The sequence below is a fragment of the Acromyrmex echinatior genome, chromosome 14 (assembly GCF_024713525.1).
Source record: "Acromyrmex echinatior isolate Ae372 chromosome 14, ASM2471352v2, whole genome shotgun sequence".
In the NCBI taxonomy this organism is placed as follows: Eukaryota; Metazoa; Arthropoda; class Insecta; order Hymenoptera; family Formicidae; genus Acromyrmex; species Acromyrmex echinatior.
In genome coordinates, this window is record NC_141865.1 from 2,638,884 (window position 1) to 2,660,598 (window position 21,715).

The 21,715-nt window shown below is 28.5% G+C and overlaps 2 protein-coding genes across 24 annotated transcripts in view; one reads left to right on the forward strand and one right to left on the reverse strand.

Moving 5' to 3' along the window:
• Positions 1-21,715, forward strand: part of LOC105147059 (uncharacterized) — a 124,202-nt gene that overhangs the window by 57,572 nt on the left and 44,915 nt on the right. For all 23 annotated transcript variants that reach the window (XM_087413415.1, XM_087413414.1, XM_011057788.2 and 20 more), the window contains one exon: positions 8,195-8,254. In XM_087413415.1, coding sequence (XP_087269541.1) covers positions 8,195-8,254 — 60 coding nt within the window. The remainder of the gene's footprint in view (positions 1-8,194; positions 8,255-21,715) is intronic.
• ash2 (set1/Ash2 histone methyltransferase complex subunit ASH2) overlaps positions 11,932-21,715 on the reverse strand; it is an 80,100-nt gene continuing 70,316 nt past the window's right edge. Inside the window, exon 13 of the transcript XR_015547411.1 lies at positions 11,932-12,764. The gene's annotated coding sequence lies outside the window, so the exon portion shown is untranslated. The remainder of the gene's footprint in view (positions 12,765-21,715) is intronic.

Sequence of the window (21,715 nt, forward strand, 5' to 3'; positions counted from 1 at the left end):
AAATGCAGTTTTTTAAATTGCATCCAATTGAATCCAATGGAATCCAATTAAATCCAAAAAAAGTATTTGCTATTTAAAATACACATTCGGATAAAAAAAAATTTCAATCCATTTTAATCCATTCTCGTTTGCTGGATAGCAAGCAACATGCCAGCAAGATAGATGTGATTGCTATCTGAGTAATTCTAAGAACTCCATGTTGTTTATGTATTCATGTAAACTACGTTTGTGGACCACAATTTCATAAGTACAGATTGCAAAGCTTTTATATCAACCAAATGTTCTTATAACAATATTGATAATTCTGATGCCACTAGAATAGGAAATGGTAAAGATCTCAATTCAAATCAATTTTTTTCATCCACAGCATAAACTTTACCTCAAAAACACGTATTAATCCTGGAAAAGGATTTTCAAATCTATAAAAGAGGAAAAATGTAATTGTTATATAAAATATTGCGTTTAGTTGGTAATACAGACGACTTAAGGTACTTCCTCTTAAAACATAATTTTCATTATACGTGCATGTACATATTAAGACACTTCTATAAAACACTTTCATCTACGCCCCTGGATGGCGAGTTGTTTGTAATTTTGAATGGAGCTGTAAGCAACGCCGCAGGCGAATGCGAGAGACGGTGAGAGGCGATCTCGGGGTTATAGAAAGTCTTCAAAACGGCTTTTTTAACACGCGCACCACACACCGCGCTGTCACGATAAAGTAGAGCGAATTAACACTGCCTTGGCGAGCTAGAGATAGCTGATTTCAAAGGTTTATTAAGTAATTCATTTCAACAGGGCATTCACCTGATTGACGATCAAATGAATGGAAATAATCGAATATTTTGTCGGCCAATCACTCAACTATTATAATTAAGCATCAATCAAACATCGAAATGTTTAATGTATTTGGATTTTAGATGCATCGAAGTAGTGTTTTTATATTTAAAATATAAATATCTAAATGAATAAATAGGAAGGTATGATAACGCTTAAATACTTAAACATTTAAATGTCAAACATACATATGTAAAAAATAGTAAAACTACATGGTAAAATGATGTTATATTATAACATAATTAATAACTATCTATATAACTATCTAATATTATTATTAAATTAATAAAATCAATTTAATAATAATATTAATGAAATAATTACATTATACTCTTGTTTTAATATAATACATAATTTTTTCATGTAATATATTATTTGAGAGAGAAAAAAAAAACTTTAAAACCAATATATATAAAGTATTATCGAACGTTCTCTAAAATCCATAAATTTCTTTAAGAGGAGAGAGGAGTTTGAGCAAGATTGAGATAAATTGGGAATACTATAAAGCAAAGTGCTGTAAGTATAGTATCGTAAGATTTCAAGGACTTAGTGTACATTCATGATATCAATAATAAATGAAATAATGCATTTCCAAGTATGAATAAGGCATATGAAAATATTCGAGCATTTATGTGTTTATCAAGTTTTACGATCATTCACGATTTCGGTCGCGTTCGTACGTTGATGAATATCATTGCTCGTTCCAAGAGCATCATACGTTGTGGAAAAATAGAAAAAAAGCGAATAAGGAAAAGAGAGAAAGAGAGAGAAGAGGAACGAGGAAAAGTATCAGCAGAAGTGGACAGCAGGAAGTAGACGGGGACACAGCCATCGTTACAGCTGCCTTTCATTTATATACGTCATAATATAATTAGTTACTTGCAGCACGTTTGGCTCACGTATCTATAAGGTATTGCAACTGATGATAGCTTTAACCTTATCATGCGACGATGAGGAGACACAGAGATTCTTGGAATGGTTTTGAATAATGAATATTAAATATCTTCAGTTTTAAATATTAAATAATTAATATAACTAATAAATAATATATAAATAAGTAAAAATAATTTTCTATTTAAATTTCGAATTAAAGTTTCATGGAAATTCAATTAACCTTTATTACAATTTGTTACAATTTAGGGTCACTATAGATAAATGCAACAGTAGGATGATATTATGATATATTTGAATGCAAAATAAACTTCTCAGTGAACAAATACTTATAGTTTTTACAAATTTATGAACATTTTTGGTAAATGTTAAGAAGAATCCGCTCAAAGGACTATGCCCAGTTTTATAGGGGAATTTAGGCCCAACTTTGGGACATTAGGAACAACTTTGAGACATGTCTAAAATTTTAAGGTATCAAAACAGAATCAAAAATTCCATAAGCCCAACTTTATAGGAAAGGTTTCCTGAGAGCTATCTAAAGTTCGCTATTATGACCATGCACTAGTCTTATCCAATTTCTCTGCGTTCAAGGTGCCTCTCGCGGTGACGGCGGTAACGGATTGTACCAAAGACATTAAAGTAATATCTAAAATGTATTTGTACAGTTCATTAATCCGATTAAGTCTCTGGTCGCGATTCATGCCGTCATGTCACAGAAATTCAGATTTGCTTGTAATGACGGCGATGCCCCTGGAGTTCGGCCTGGGGTGGGGGAGGGCAGAGGAAAGGGGAGGGAAGATGGACAAGCGAATGTGCCAATTGAGGTAAATCAGCCTTTGGTACGGGGTCACCCCGAATCAGCTACTGATCGCGATGAGATCCTGAGAAAATATTTTCCACATTCCACGAAGCAATGTGGAAAATATTTAAAAAAGTCGCATAAATATTTGTTGGTTGGGGAAGTACTAGATTTCTTGGAACAAGAGCCTAGTAGTTCCATAAGAGGACGTGTACGTATGGTGGACAATCGAATCCCATATATATTATAATTCGAAAGAAGATTTACATGGAGGTGCTATAATTTTTTGTTTATTTATAATTTTTTTTCCAAGGGTGAATAAAATGTTTTTTATGAATAAATGTGGATATATAGTGGACAATGCGATGTAGATTTTGTCAAAATTCCCACTTAGGGATGCGAGTTTCACATATAAGAATATCATAATTGAATTTTTGGATAAAAAAATTTGTTTGTGTCTGAGTAATTATATTAGGATAATAACAGAATCATCATAATGAACAGATTAATTTTGTTGGTATCATTATTCTATACGTAATAATTTCATTGTTTGTAAACGTCATCACATGCGTAAGCCATGTCCACCATTCCATTTAAAGCTCGAATTCGTTAATTAAAGCGATTAACGTGCAATTTGCTGACGCATCTGACGCTGACGGTCACATGCACGTGCGACGAAGTATAATATGTCTGCAATCCATAATTTTCATGCGCTGTGTCACGCGACGACGCCGTGACATTCCGGCAATTATCATGAGACCGGTTCCGGTGCAAGAGCGGTACTTGAGTTAAACACGAACAATAGGACACATTTAATGACATGAGTCTAGGTACACGTGTGCACTGTATATCCCACTCTTGTTATATCGCAGTGAGAATTTGATGTTTAACGCTAACTTTCTGCAGCCGATTTTAACGCGCTTTCCACCCGATGGCGACGCTGGTCGAGATAGAGTGCAGCAGTGCATTGCATATATAGGAACTGTATATTCTATGTAGATTAACGCATAAAAGGAATTCGTCATTTATTTTTTTTCTAACAGAAAGAATACGGAAAGAATTTTCTCTTAGAATTCATCTTGGAAATCATGATAATCATTAAAACAATATGATATTTCGAAAAATTTTATCTAATTCTCTCTAATTTATTAATATTTTCACAATAAAATATAAAATGTTTGTTTTCTGTAAAAAACGAAATGAAATTGCAATAATTTTTAAATATGTTAAACAGTTAATGATTTCTTATTGTTTTAAATAAAATGGATATATATCAAGTGGATATATATCAAGTTGTGATAAACATATAAAGTATTTTATATAAATTTACAGTATACAACATGATATTTTTAACTTGGTCACTGATAATTTTACTATATAGCATAGTAATTGGCTATGTAAATGAAATAATATAATAGTAGCTAATCTCTATTAAAATGTAATATGTAAATTTTATGAAGTAAATTGAAAGTATTTTGCATTATATGTATTTCTACTCTTCATTATATCTATTTACATTATAGTGACAGGAATTTTTGAAATATATATTGGGTTAGAAAGTATGTAACATGATCATTTGTATAATGCTAACATATTTTTAAAAAATTAAACAATTATATCATAATATTTAATAAATTGCCAAATTATCCCATACTGCAACACGATAAAATTGTAACGAATTTTGCGATAAACTATAATGAAAAATTCTCTTCATATAATATTCCTTATGTATTCTCTCTTTTTCTAGTTCATTTTTACACTAAATGTATAGTATAACTCTACAAACTTTTATAATATATCATCTTAAACTTTTTAGAAAATATAGATTTGTTTAGAGGACTTTGCAATCATGCCAATCACATGTTTTCAAATAATATTATTCTTACTATTGGTATATCTAATTTTATTGCTTTCTTAAATTATTGCTTTTTTATCAAAGAAGATATTGTTGTAACAGTTTAATGCCTGAACGCGTAAACCTCGTAAACCTAAATTGCTTAAGGATATTAGATAATTCCTGTAAAGGAAATTAAATTTGGAAGCATATTTAATATTTACACTTCAAATAAACTACATACATATGAAAGTTGTGTGAAGATTACATTTTTGTATAATATATTTTTGTAGTTTATCTATTATTATTTTTATTATTAAAAATTAAAATTTTTTTAATAATAAAATTTTCCTTTTTGCTTTCACAAGCATTTTAAATATTTAAAATAATTTATGCTAAGTTTCATTGCGATTCACTTATTAGTTACAAAGATATAGAACAAATAAATATTTTGTTTATTTACTGGACAATTAGTCTATGCATCGCAATGTAACTCTTCGTAAATAATCTATATTGTATATATAATGTACTTATATTAATAAAAATTTAGATTTTTATCGTTTATTTTATAATATATTTCCATATATTTTTATTAGAATGCAGATTAAAAAAATACTACTATTTATTAAAATAATTTATGATCCAGATAGTAAACGTCACCAAATTTGTCGTATTATTTTTAAAAGTGATTTAGAATAATCTGTAATTTGTTCATAACTTTATCATTTTAAAAATATGTATAAAATATTCTTAAAAGAATCACGATTTCTTCGATCAATCTTTTCTGGGAGTAAGTAATGAATGAAATCTCCAGAGTGATATTGCTCACATCTACGATATAAGTTGTGGAACAAGTTGCAGACTTAATGGATCACCGAGCAAAGCTTATTCTCCATTTACCGCGTAGGATCGATCATATTAATACGCGTGTTCGTAGTATTGAGTAAATAACAATCGAGAATAAATGGCAAAAAATGCGTACCCCGTAAACGAATAAATTAAATTGTTCTGTATTGAAAGATGTGATTGCGTCATTTACGCAATAGGCATTGTTCGTACTCTCTTACATTTTATTATATTCAGAGAAAAAAATAAATATCAGCGACTAGAAAATTGAAAATAAATATCACCGTAACTATATATTATGATGTTTTGAAAATAAAAATGAATAAATTGTATGAATCAATTAAGTATGGAACAAAATAATGTTAAGCTTTTGTAGTAAATGTGTACATAAAATTTATGTACAACAATTAGTTTTAAGTCATGAGAATAAAAGTCATGAGAATAAAAGTATTGTAGTGCCGAGATTTATCAGATAGAGCTCGTGACAAATGTAATGCTAGTTAATAACATTTTATTAATTGTAACAATTTAAGGATGTTTTATACATATTTTCAAAACAATAATAAAATTATTAAAAAATTACAGATTATTCTAAATCACAATTAAAAATAATATGTTTACTATATGGATTTGGATCTCATAAATTATTTTAATAAATAGTAACATTTTTTTAATCTGTGCTCCTAATAAAAATATATGGAAATATATTATAAAATAAATCATAAAAATCTAAATTGTTTAATGTACATTATGTATTCAAGATTATTCATGTAGAGTTACATTGCGATGCATGAACTAGTTGTCCAATAAATAAACAAAATATTTATTTGTTCTATGTTTGTAATCAGTGAATCACAATAAAACTTTGCATAAATTACTTTGAATATTTAATATATTTATAAAAGAGAAATGTAAATTTTTTAATTTAAAAAAATTTTCATTTTTAACAATAAAAATAACAAATAAAATCATAAAAACTATAAAAAGTATCTATTGAACAAAAGTATGTTATTAACATTTAAAAAATTCTATTTCAAATTTAATTTTCTTTGCAAGGATGTACGTGTGATGACAGCAGTAATTTATGAAATAACGGAATAATTATAATAAAATATAACGTTACAGATTTCAATACAATAAATAATAATAATAAATAATAATTACATATAATTATATTTTTAATTTTAGGGGACGAATACTTCTTGAAATCATATACTATTATATAATATATAAATATTATATAATATAATATTATACAATATATAAATTCACATAGAAATTATTAAAGTATCTAAGATCCAGCTTCGATCATTATAGGCTTTAAATATACTTGAACTTTTGGCGCATGAATTACTACGAAATTTATACTCTCATTTGCCCTTGTTTCATTGTTCGATTAAAGATGTTGTTTCAACTTAGACAACTTAGACAAATTTGATGACATTTTACTGTCTGAATTATAAGTTATTTTAATAAATAGTAGTATTTTTTAATCTGTGGTCTAATAAAAATGTATTATAAAATGAATAACACACACATCTTAACTTTAATATAAGTACATTATATACATTCAAGATTATTTATGTTATATTGCAATGCATGAACTAGTTGTCTAGTAAATAAACAATATGTTTATTTATTCTGTATTTTTGTAACTAATTAGTGAATCGCAATGAAACTTTGCATGAATTATTATGAATATTTAAAGTAGATATATTTATAAAAAATTTAGATTTTTGTTATTATTTTTTGAATTTTAATTTATAATAATAAAAATAATAACAAATAAAATTAATAAACTAAAAAAAATTTATTGTTCAATAAAAGCAGAATATTTAAACACAACTTTTATATATATATAATTTGTTTAAAGTACAAATATTAACACAGTTGTAAAAATCATAGACAGCACTAGATTAATTGACTCCAAGTGAGATACATGAATTTCATTATATTTCATTGTATACAAAATTTCTGAAATACATGTGAAAATTGCACCATATTCTTGGTAGATTATAAAAACTTGTATAATCTCTTACTTGGGATCATCTAATCCACTAGTGGCTGCCTATGAAGGAAGTGCCAGAGAATCGAAGAACTATATATCGCTGATGATGACTCAAAAAAAGAGTCGGAACATTCGTACTGAAATATATATTCAAGTAAATATAAATACTGTACGGAACAACAGTATTATTTAATCATGTTCCAACAACTGCCTTAATTTCATTAAGGCCATTTAATGCCTTAATTTCTTCATTACTTAATTGGAAAAGTTAATTTCATTTGGTGTCTTAAACTTAAAGGAATTTAATTAGCGAAAAGCTCATTTCTTGTAATTGGTTACAACTGTTGATGTCTCAATATGTATTCATTAAGAAAAGTCACTTTAAATTGGCCAGAAGATTTGCGTTCGATGATTATGCTGTAGATAATCTTATGACATTAAAATAAGTCACGATAAAATTACATTATGTAATAATTGTATTATGTAATTATATGTATATATACATATGCATAATTGTACACGCACGCACGCACGCACGCACGCACATACATAAGAATCAAACACGCAAACAAGTCTAATTTTGCATTTATCTTTCTATCCGGACTCAGTCAGAGGTCATAGCGCATAAATAACTCCGACCAGTCAAAGGGTTAATTATCGCGGGGTTGGCTGCAACTTAATGCTTATAGTTTAATGTCCGTCCATCAACGTGGAAGGTCGCAATCGCCTTGAGGGCACGTAACTTTACGACGCGACCCGCATTAATAATCACTTTCCCCTCAATCTTCTCTGCCTCTGCTTCTCTCTAGGCTACGTTCGGAAACATCACCCGAGTGCTCCCATGTGTCGTTTTATCCTTATTATTCATCCAATGTTAAACAAGGATAAGATGATACACGGGGACATCTGAGTGATGTTTCGAACGCAGTCTATATGTAAAATGGCTGATCTCACTCTGCTCTTTTCTTATCTGTTGCAGTATTTTCCACAGCCACCGAGGATGTGGGGGATGAACCCCAAGGGCACGAGAATGATACCGGTGAGTGATTTATGATTTCTTTCTAAGGACCGTGTTCTTTAATTTCTTTTTTCTTTTTTATGCAGATTTAACGCGTTTGAACTTTCCATCCATTTTTAAACGTTAATTTTCTATGTCAATGTCGCATTGATATTTTCCGCGGATTGCGAATCGATCAGTATTGTATAATTTCTCAAGTGATCATCCGATACTAGATTTATACGGTATTTGCCATTCTTTATTTCAATCACAAAAATGCAAAAAGGAAAAAAAGATGAAAGAAGACAAAAGAATTAAGAAGGATATTAAAACCATTAGAACTGAGAATTTGTGAGGAGACATTTTATCAGCCATGTTTGTCAGGATTTGGTCCAAGGTCGACTGGTCCAGTTTTCGAGTGAGTGGTGAAATTGATGCTAAAATATTAACGTGCGTAATTTACCAATTGATGTACTCTCGATCGGTCGGGTTCGCAATCTGTTCGTCAATTAAATCGCAATTAGTTATTAATTTATCGCGCTAGTGCGGCTTATTGTTAATAATTTGATTAACTTAGTCAAATATTAGTTGATACACGACTGTTAAGAACAAGTTTGATAAAAGTTGTTGCACAGCGCGACATGTGCCTCGGGCAATTTTTATCGTTATAACCCGCGAGAGTTATCAGTAATTAATTAATGCTCAGAACGAATTTCTTTCGCAAATATGTACGAACGCGAGACGTTCCGAACTCACGTAATAAAGATAGATCGGTCTTAAGTGTAGTTTGTATTGCTTTACAACATATCAGCTGTCATAATAATGGCAGATACCTGTATACCTATGCAGATGTATATCAAGATTTTATCACTTAATGGAGTAAGTCACATCAAATTCACATAGGAACTGATTTCTCAGATCATCAAATAAAGAAAAGTTTATATTTTGATAGATATGTGGACGATGTTATATAAAAATGACTTAATCTATCAAACGAATCACATCGAATCTTTAATTTCCATAAAAGAGGAATAACACGGAATAATTTTGTATGCACACGCGCATGTGTGTGTGAACTAATCCTAAATTAATAACTTTTTTATAAAAATTAACATAATGTACAAGCATGCGCGTGGCGCGAAGGTTGTATGTATAATTAATTTTCGTGTTTTCTATACTTATCTTTGGATTATCACCCGCAGTAGACTTACGACATCAGAAATGAATAAATAAATACGGCAAAACGTTTAACTTATGTCCATACAAATGACTTTTAACGAAACCGCTTTATTGCGGATAAAACAAGAAATATGCTTTAAATTGTATCATGTTTGACACATCTGAAATGATTTTCAGAATTAAATTTTTGATTAAAAATTTATTAGACGAAAAAACTTTGCAATTGTATTTAATCAATGACTTGTATTTCATCGTTTTATATGTTAAATTAATAACAGAGTTTAATGACACTTTTTATAAATTAGTCTATGTCAACTTGAAATGAATCATCAAGAATTAATAATCATGATTCGAATTACAAAAGTTGTCCAAATCAATATTCTGCAGCATTTATGTATAATTGTGTTTTAAATAATTGCCATTTTTTTTGGTCCCACTAAGATTATAATTTTATAATTATTATATGCAATGAACTTAAAGTGACAGAATTATAGTTTATGATAATTTTATGTGAAATTGTAATATAAAAAACATTCAAGTTGTCAAAAAAGTTTTGAATTATACATAGAATTTTTCGATTTTTATACACAGAAATGGTTTTTACATACAAATTATTTTAAATAAAATAACAATTATTCTTCGAAGTTAAGACTGTTATGTTTAAAAACCATTTGCTACCAAATCTGCTAGTTGTCAGATTTAGTTTCGGTACCATTAGTCTTGTAGAAGGGTCGAGATACTATCACACTCGGTACAGATTCTGATTATATTATCCATCGTTTAATTATAGTCTATTTCTTTCAATGAAACATTTCTTGTGAAGACGATAATTCGAAACTGTTGAATAAATTCAAGTAACTTGTCATGAATTTTTTGCATGTATAAAGAATCGAAATGATATCGTGGCCAAATTTAGCAACTAGCAGAATAGTGATGAATGAATGATGATTATTGAACATGATAGTTTCTCTTTATTTTGAATTTTTGAGAAACGATATTGCTGTTTCTGAATAAATCTGTAAAAACTGTTTCTATAAAAAATATATTTCTATGAAAAATTCGATAAAAACCAAAGGGTTAGAACTTTTTTGACAAACTAGTACATATCGGAACACACACACACACACATCAAATTAATCAATCAAATTGGTTTATTATAAAATAATGAACAAATTTTTTTTTATATTTTGAAACAAATTTTAATATTAATCAGTTTTATTCAAATTGTTTGAAATTATTTCTTTATTGTAATTGTAATACATCTAAAATTAAATCTTTATTTTTGAAAGATTTTCATACATGCATTGCTATGCGTTAATACAGTCAAATGTGCACATTTGAAAAAAGCACGATTTGATTGGGATAATCTCTAACCAAGACATGAAATAGCTACTTTTGATTGGTGTTTTAAGAACTCTTGAAAAATAAAAAGATAGAGACAGAGAGAGAGAGAGAGAGAGAGAGAGAGAAAGAGAGAGAGAGAGAGAAGCAAAAGGTACAACGGAAATAGAAAGAGAAAGAAATAGTATGTCCTTCTATCTCGTGTAATTTTGTTAAAATTACTAGAGACCATATTAGGTGCATTCCGTTTTACACTCGTACGAAGCATCAGTTCATTTTTATTCTCTATCAAATATATTAAACAAGGACGAATGATGCTTACGAGCGCTATAAACGCAAAACGGAATGTTCTCATAAAACATAGCTTGTATCTAGACTCTGATTAGAATTAAGGAAGAATTTCTAAAATAATCATAGAGATACGTGTTTGACGTGCATAAGCGTTAGTACGCGGCAACACACGCATGGAAGGAATTGTTTTCAATTTTTGATAACAAAAGTATCACGTCACGTTTTACACGCTTCATATAGAATTAAAGTTCTAGATATTACAATAATAACATAATTTTTATTTGAGCAAATAGCTGCGTTCAGCAAAAAAATTGCAGCAACTTTTAATATAGTTCTTGTCTTTAATTTTTTACTGAATTTAAGTATAGGAAAATTTAAAGAATCACTGATTACTGCTCACTGATCAGTTTTTTCTTGAACGCAGCCAACGTGTTTTCTTATTGGTTATTTCCTCTTCTTGAACGTCATGTTTTACCGAATTAATCTGTCGTTCAACGAGTATTCAGAATTATTAATTGTTTAACATGATCTTTTAATATAATTGATTTTTATATTCATTATTAAATATAATACGATATAAATATATAACGAAAAACTAAAACAGCTAAGAATCAAGATTGGGTAAAAATTGGCATCATTTGCAGTATTCTCGTAATATCTATAGAGTTGTAATGAAATTTATACATCCTTTAATCAGAGACTTGCCATAAGAAAGTGTCATCCATTTTCTAACAAAATTCTGCGAATAAGGAAAAATATATGCTATCTCATTCTCTAGTGTTGCGAGAAAGAAAAAGATATATGCTCTTTCGCTTTAACAGAAATTGCAAAAAATGTCAAATCAAAAGTGGTCTCTCTTATGGTCTGCATTCTCTGATTAGAGGGTCTTTCATAAAATTTAGAGAGTATTGTATTTATTTTTTTGCAAAATCTTGCGAGTAAGAAAAAATTTGTGTTGTGTTTCCTGACTAACACGAATTGGTAGAAAATGATGAACCAATCAAAAGGAATACTTTGATGTTCAATCTCTGATTATAGGACAGCATTCTTATTTTAAGATCGTCTTAATAAAGTAATGTCTTAAGATACTACACAGCTCTCTGATAGCATCTTAAAACTGTATTTAAAATGTTGTCTTAAATATAAAAACCAACTATGAATGTTTATTTTAATATAAAATTTAAAATCACTAGATATATTTATAAAGTACCGTAAATTCACCATTTTGATACCAAGCGACTATTTTGAATTAATGTATTTGTATAAACGTATTTTTTGTGAGAAAATAGAACCGTAAATTGTATTAAATAAATTTTTTTTATTTGTAATTAGTTTATTTATAAAGAAATATATATATGCTTAATTTATGTATTCTTTAATATGATGAGTTCATAGAGTTTATTTGGATTTATTTGTCGTTGAAATTTTAGTGCATAAATGTGTATGAAGTACATAAATCTGAGTCTCTATTCTTGAAAAATATCCTATATAAAACTAGGGAAATATATACGTAACGTATGCGATATTTTTCAAGAATAAGGACTCTGTTTTTTTTTTCATAACTCAAACTGACTTTTGGCATGGTTCATTTTCGGTCTTTTTTTTTTTTCTAATAATAATGACAAGGAAAAGAAGAAAGATAAACTGTGCAAGAAATTCAGTCCTAGGATATGGAAAAAAAACAAACCTCATGCAGGTAGAGTTCAGAAGGTGAAAGTGTACATCAGCACATGCGTAATCACTGAAAAAGAAAATTAATTTTTAGAAAAAAATGTTTTGTTCGGCAAAAAATGCTTAAAAAATTTTGAACAGATAGCTGCATCTAATATGTAAATAAAATAGTACACTATGTGCCCTATCCGCCATTTTGGCACTTAATGCTAAAAAAGTAGATATACCTTGCATGGTACTTTATAAATCTAGTCACTTAATAAAATTACAATCTGAACGACCTCTAGCGACATCCAAGTATTAACTTCTTCTGGCGTATACTGTAGATAAAATAGGAAACACTTTATTCTTTAATCGATAACGTATTCTTACTGAATTATCGACTTACCATGCCCGCTGTTGATCATATCTATTCTATGTCCGGTAATTGTCAAATATATTATCTCTCTCGGCTTACTTAATGGATATCAATTTCGATGGACAATTATTATTATTGTTTGTAACGCAGTGTAGATCATTACCACAGAACAATTTGTTAAGAGGATTTTAAAACGAAGCTTGAACTTCAATGAAGTCACCAGAGGTCACTTCATTGCGCCGTGTGCACATTGACATGCTTTATATACTACCACATCAATATCTCACGCAGTCGCACATTCGTGTGTCAATTTTAGTATAACAAATTCGTCGCGATGAAGCGTCTAAGTTAATTCTAAGAACCCAACGTTATTTGTTTGTGCAAACTACGTGTTTGTGAATTATTATTTCGTAAATACAGATTGCAAAACTTTCGTATCAAGCAAATATCACGACTTGACAGCTTGAGACGCCATGTTACACTAAGAAATGGTAAAAAAGATATCAATTTCGAAATTTTTAATCTTTCCCGGCAATAAACTTCCCCTCACAAATACGTATTAATGTAAATATAAATTATATATACTTTAATCTTGGAAAAAAATTGTCTAATCTGTGAAAGAGAAAAATTGTATTTGTTATACAAAAATTATATAATTTAGTCGATAACACAGACGGCTTTAAGATCCCCTTAACTTAGCAAACAAGAGAAAAAAGAAATATATTTTACACATAGTAAATACATACATACATACATTCAATTTTTATATTACTAATCTTTATATTACTTTATTAAATTAATAAAAATTATGATTATTTATTGGTATTAATGTTAAAAGGATTCTGACACGGCCGAGCTTGATCGATAAAAATTCTTAATTCCAAATAAAACATAATAATGAGGAATACGAAGGCTATTAGGAGTCAGCACAGAAAACGGAGTGCAATAAAAGTAATACAAAGTAATACAAATAATTTATTAAATCATAAATATCAATATAAAGATGATCTGTACGTTTTGGTTTTAATTTGAACCATATTCAACAATGAGCTTACAATTAATAAAATAATATAAATTAGCCACATCTTGATAATAAAAAAAAACATCCTTATACATGCAGTATTTAATCGCATCAAAAAAACGAGATGATCAATTATCCGAAAGTGTTATTTCTCATGTAGTTACTAGACTGGATGGCAAAGTCTCAATATCTGACAATATCTGAACACAAGCCTTACTAAGATTATTCATTTTATATATATATATATATATATATATATATATATATATATTTAAAAACTTTTTTCAACAAAATATCAAACTTTTTGTGAGAAAATTAAAAGTATTTCCAAACTTATATGATAATGTGATTTAACAACTGGCTACTGTATCATTATAATTTCAAAAATAATACAAATATATATATATATATATTTTTGAAACTTGATAAAAAATATTGTATGAAACAAAAATACAATAAATAAATACAATAAATGATAATATTAAATAATATTAAATAATAAATAATAATATTAAATACAATAAATAATATATATTAAATAATTGTGTAACAACAGTGAATTATGATATAATATTTTACCTTGAATAACGTCGGTAATGTAATTTTAAAGCCTTATAACTCAAAAAGTACTTAATTAAAAAATGTTTCAGTATAATGTTTTGAAAAGCTCTCGAGGTAAGCTACGAGAATGTGTAATGAAAATTAGGGAGGGTACGTTCTATTTAAAACATTCAAAGTAACCTTGATCTGATCTTGGCGATGCCATCCAAAGTCAAACCAATGATACCATCTTATGTATCCTCCGAAATTAAACAACTTTTGTAACTTTTGAAATTTGTTCTATAAAATGCTTTGTTTCTGAGATATATATTTGTCACACTTTAACTGACTCATCCTGTATATAAATATACAGAGTGTTTAATAAATTACGATAAAACTCTCGCATAAGGGTACAGCGGATTAAACTGAATGAGTCTAAAAGTTCTCTACTCATTTTGCAATTTTTGCAGTTAATAAGATATCAATTGCTAAATATCACCGATTGATTTTCAATAATTTTTTACTTAAGTACTATCAACTTTATAGAAAAACAGCAATGGACAAAAATTATTTATGTTCTTTTCATATAGAGTTTTAAAAATTTTTTCAGAATTTTTTAATCAACTTTTTTGTACTATATTTTCTTATTGACAATTATTTTTACCAACATGAGGAAATGCGGTACTAAAAAATTCTCAGAATTCTATGAGAAAAAAATTAACAATTTTTACTTACTGTTTTTCTGTAAAGTTGATAGTACTTGAGTAAAAAATTATTAAAAACCAATATATTTGGCCATTTTTAGTAATATCTTGTTAACTATCGCGAAAATTGCAAAATGATAGAGAATTTTTTGACAATCAGTTTAGCCTGCTTTATCTGTGCATGAAATATTTGGTGATCATTCTGGGACATTCTGTAGATGATGTAAAAGCGAAAAAGCCAAAAATCACTGAGTCAATAGTGTCACTTGGCCATACGAATTAATACGTTCTAATACGATTGTAAATAATTTTGACACATATGATTTAAAAAAAAAACATAATACATCTCTCATAATTAGTTTGCCAAACATTTCCAATTATTTAAATTCATACGTCCTATGCAAGTAATATAATATTCATTAGAAATTCATCAGAAATTCTCTTTAAATTTTTCTTTTTCTTTCAAAGAGGAAATAACTCTTATTTATTTTTACAAAGTATTCCATTTTAGTGAAAACAATAAAATAAAAAAAAAGGTCTGCGATTGCAATACTGTTATGTATAAAGCACAAAGTAACATTATAGATAGAACGTGAAATAAGATACGATATGCTGTGCCCTATATAAATTAAACTTCTTTAACCCAGAAATCACCTAGATATTTTTATACGTAAACGATTATTTGAAGTGTTTTTATATCTTAAAAGATTCTTCGAAGTGTTTTTATACCAATTAAAAGTCACTACTTATTAGTTACTGTATATTATTGATTATATTATTGATTTTTCTACAATTATTAGTTTTTGACATTATTATATGTGTATCTGAATCAAAAATGTACGTAAGTACAAGAAACAATTTATTAAAAGTTGTTCAATGAACAATTTTAATCTCATGATTTAGGTTTTATAAAAGAATGAATAATATGAATTATAAAACTATTATTAAAATTTATTGTAACAATAAATATGCACATTGAATAATTAAATATTACCCTAACGTTCTCCTTTAAAACATTTTCTTTAATACATATAATAATAATAATTCAATATTATTGAGCAGAAATAAGTACAGATTTTATTAAACAATGCATTAATATGATGAATGCATTTTATCACTTCTATAAAATTTTATGATACACATCTAATGAACGAGTTTATTTGAATCTATGAACATATTCATTGGAAGAACGAATTTCTTCGGTGTATATAAATATTTATTCAATATTTTTAAAAAATAAGGCGGAATAAAAAATAAATATAGGCTCTCAATCAATAAAAAAACTGTGACTTTATTATCTTGCTGATGGGGCATAAAAATCATCTCAAGTAATTACTTATTACGGGTTTAAGCAAAAATTACGTTGAGCTGAGATATTGCTATCGGAAATGACAAACAAGAAACAATTATGCTTCCTTGAAAGAAATCTTTGCTTTTAAGGAATGGAATGTTTCATATTATTATGTTTTAACTGATTCCAGCAAATACCAAGTCAAATGTGACGTATACGTGTTAATTGTAATTTTTTACTCAACAATATAACTATAATATAACATATGCGTTATATTATGTTACGTGTAACTTGTTTACTGGAATAGGATAATCGGACGGATATGACAATCAGACAAAAGTAGATGTAAAACAAAAATTCTTTTAGAATTTTAATAGCACTATTATTATGAACAATCTATTTTTTGTTTGAAAAAGAACTCAGGAAACAGGTAAGAGATTTTATTTTGAAATAAATTGAAAATGATTTAATGAGATTAAATTTTAGATAATTTTATGAGATTAATTAAATTTTGAAAAAAAAACTGTTAACACACACACACACACAAATTTTCGAATAGAATTTGGCAGTAAAAAATTGAAGTAAAGTAAGATTTTAATGCAATGAAAAATTGCAGTAATGATATTCGCACATCCTTAACCAGGACTACAGTATGTCGAGCATTCGTTCTATTAATGGGAACTGCCTCCTGCGGTTCAATTGTCGCTTAACCTCCACTCTTGATGAGACGAGACGAAAACAATAAATGCCAGCTGCGCTTCCCGGGTGCCACGTGATAGTCATACTGATGTTCTCTGATAGTTGAGAGAACCACTTTTCAACGTCACCTTCGCGGATTCAAATTGTTATTCACACAATTGTTTTAGCACTTGTCTCAAATTATCGTGTTATAAGTTTATCAAATTCTATGATGTAATCTACACAGTTGCGTTTCTATAATAAGATATTTTCCAGCAAGGATACACATTGAATCATTATATCTTTGCTGTTTGTTGACATTAAACTAGACTGAAATAATTTACTGTGTTATACTGTGCCCTTATTGCTGGAAAACGCTCATGATATTCCTTCAGAAAATAAAAGAAATGACTAATTTAATTTTTATTGAAAAACGCACGTTATACAGAAAAATTATTATGAAGTTTGAGTATGATAATATTATATTGAATATAATAATATTATATTATATTATTTATTATTATAATAGTTACTAACTAATTAACATATACACTAAGAAAAATACGTCGAAATATTTGTAAGAAAATGTTACAGAGGACTTTTTTTTTTAAATATTTGGTTATAAAAATTTGATTATAAAAAATGTGATGAAATAAACATTTTAATGAAATATAATATATCATTAATATATGTATATAAATATATATATATATATATATATATATATATACATACATAAGATAATCCAACAACGCAGTCTAAAATTGTGATATAAGACGTCTTTAAGTCGTCATTTAGACGCATAAAACGTCTTGTGATCCGATATTAGACACTTTTATTGTCTTCTTTTTGCCACTTTTGTACTCAAGAGAACGGAACTCCTGAATCTCGGAAAATATAAGTTTTTATAGTAAAGTGTTTCAAACAAAAATTATAGAATTTAAAAAGATCTTTTTACTGATTTATCAGTTTAACTTAAGTGACGTCGCCAAGGTTAGGTCAAGGTCAAATTAATTTTTTTTAATGGAAAGCATTTTTTAATGGAAGTCCATTTTCATTACACATTCTTATATAATTTATCACGAGAACTTTTCAAAACACTATAACAAAATATTTTTCTATTACTTTTTGAATTATAAAGCTTGAAAGTTACAATACCGATGGCATTACTAAGTGAGAAATGACAAGAAATCGATATCGAATCGACTCATTTCTCACGGGTAACATTATCTATGATGTCTAATTGATGATTAAAACCTTTCAAATATTGTTCAAAGTCTTGACATCATATGTCAAGTGTAGACACAGTATAACTAGACTGAGAAATTCAAGGACTGGGGATAAAACTCAGGTAGAAAAGAACGCATACATTGTGTACCAAGTGCTTTCTCTCTCGTGCATGCGCGAAACGAGAAAGAACGCACCTCGATCACGATAAATGCGTCCTATGATCAAATATCAAGTTCAAGGTGTTTGGAAGTTCTTAAAGTGAACTAAAAATAAAAATAACAGGAATAATCTTAAAAAAACCATGATTTTGGCAAATGTTATTAAGATCATAACCCATAAGCCATACATTTATATCAGTTTCATGCTATACTTCCGTTTAATAGACGTATACTAATCTTGTTCTTATTTAATAATTATTTAATGATACTTTTTTCACATCTATAAATAAATAGAGGAAGATTTCGTGTGTTTTTATTTACTTATTTTATCAATTTTTTATATTTTAGAATTATTAGAATTATTGAAATAGAAAAACCGGATTCAAATTCGACTCTGCCTTTCTAGTTACTTTCTGAAAAACCATCTTACCATTATGGTTAATCGTACATCATATTCTTAGCGACACCGGGTGTAAAATGATCATCCAATCTGCACCTTCTCGCAAATTCGATGATTAAGCACTACTTACAACAAGATGACAGGGATCGATATAGTAAAGCGGAAGAAGGGGGGAAACAGAGGGTGTGCACGCGTGTACCACGTGCGCTTCTGCAGGGAGTTGTTCAGGTTTCACGTTCACCAGTCGTGACTCTTTTGCGCACCTCCGCTAGAATGTGACGCATGTAATTGACTCTAATTGATTTACCAATTGTTACGGCCAATTAACCAATGGAAAGCCGATCTATTTCATCTGAACATTAGAACAGTGACGTTTGCGACAACAATGAATCGCACGAATGAAAGTGAGACGAAGCGTCTCTCGCAAAAGTAAAGATCTTTGTTCTGCTTCTACAGGGTGACTCCAAATTAAATGATCTGAAATCACACTTTGCGAAATTTTATTCTTTGATTAATTTATAATCAATGCTATAATGACGTGCGACAATTACGGCAGCTTTGTTTTCTAGATAAGATTATTTCGAGGAACTGTTTTTTTTTTTCTTTTTCTTCGTAAAAGCTGTTTATCGGAAAAAATTCTAATTTTTCAATATACAATTAACTCTTTTGAACAATAATTCTGTTGAATGACGCACACATGAAATAAAAAAATAAGATTGTAAATTTTTAATTCCGTTGTGTAATATAATCGAAAATAAAATTTTATTATTTATTGAAATAATCCCGAAAATATCTCGCAAAGAAACGTACTATGCACTCAATCCGTGAATAGGAACGTATAAAATACGAATATTTAGATCGGAATATCTAATCTTCGAACTGACTCGGTGGAAACCATAACAGTTGACCTCAAAGCACCTAGCAACAAGTCATACATGGGCAATGTCCTCTCGAGAGATGTGATCCTTATTCATCCATGAAACGTCGAGGTGTTCCACCTCGCATAAAGTATACTGCACGAAGCAAATAGATAATCACAAAAAGATAAACGTTAACGATTCATCTAGAAGATGAATAGATATTGAAGCAACTAATGGTCCAAAGAGAAATTCCTGGGAGAAAATCCCAGGAATATTCAGTGCGGTACAATATACATGTATCAATTATACATTATAATTTCTACTACGTTATAATCTTATATTATTATTATATTTATTATATTTTATATCGTACAGTATGACACACACATAGTATAAATATGTTATATTTATATATTATATAATAAATTTATTATATAAAAATATAATATATTATGTACATATATATGTAAAATTTGCGGAATCATCCAACGAGTATCTCGATCCTAATTGCTTCGAGATAGTGTAATATTTCGGACTCGCATACGTGACTGGACGTAATGAAACTTAAAATTTTAATATGCACACTGTAACATGAAACGCGTGTAAGCGCTACGTATGCAACGATGATGCACCGCGTGCGTTGTCTACCTGGCTATTTTTTAGCAGTTTAGATACGCCTGCAGAAATGTACATCTCTTCGATTGTTCTGAAATACGATACAAATACGGACAATGTATCGCAAGGTTAAGATATATAAATTTTTAAATCGTATCGTAAAAATTCAAAATTATAGGATTTCCAAGGATTTCCGGAGAAAATAAATGTGTATTAGATCCCATTGACGCATCTAGACGATAAATAGTTTTCGGTAATTTTAACTTATTTTCCGTTTAAAAAAATTTTAATTAAAATTTCAATTATCAGAATATTTAGCATAGAGAATTAGAAATATGTAAAAAAATGTTCATTTCCTGGCAGAGTTTATTTTATGTGAAATTGTGTTAGTGTGATATTTATCTCTCTTATTTGCTATCCTTGAGATTAAAGTGTTTTATACCTCAGCACGTGCACATTTATCGTAATAATTTTCATATTTATGTCATACCGTATGATTTACAAAATTGGTGAGCTCGCGGTTTCTCAACCGCATGCTGATGACGAGTTGCAAAAGCGTTGCAGGAATTGTTCGCGAAACCTTTAATGCGCTGCCATCGATAACTTCTACCTTGCCTACCGTTTAATTATGGAGAATGAAACGCTCGTTCGAACGATCACGCTGTTACGTCAGTGGAAAACATGATTTCGCTTCGTCTATTCTTTGTCGGCAGTTTTAAGGATCTCTAACTCTACAAGGAAGTAGGAAGGATTCCGATCACGTGATTTTGATTTTTATGTGAAAACTTTTCTTTAAAAAAGATAATTATATTTAGTGACGTGTAAAAGGATAAAATAAAGTTAGTAAAAGAATTTTAGTTTTAATGATAAAAAGGTAAAGAGAAATTAATACTTATACTTCTTTCAATAGCAATAAAAAAGTGATAATTATTACTTATTTGCTACCAATGGAGATGTAATACAAGCACCTATGATATAATCTTCAAAATGATAACACAAATGTAATGTAATATTCGATATTATCTTTTTATGCTTATTAATATTAGGATTAGATTACTTTCTCACACGCTCTATCTTATAATATTTTTTAATTGTAAATAATCTAAATAAAGAAATTATTTGAAAAATTTTTATATTTCTTCAAATTACAAACTTATTGTTAATAA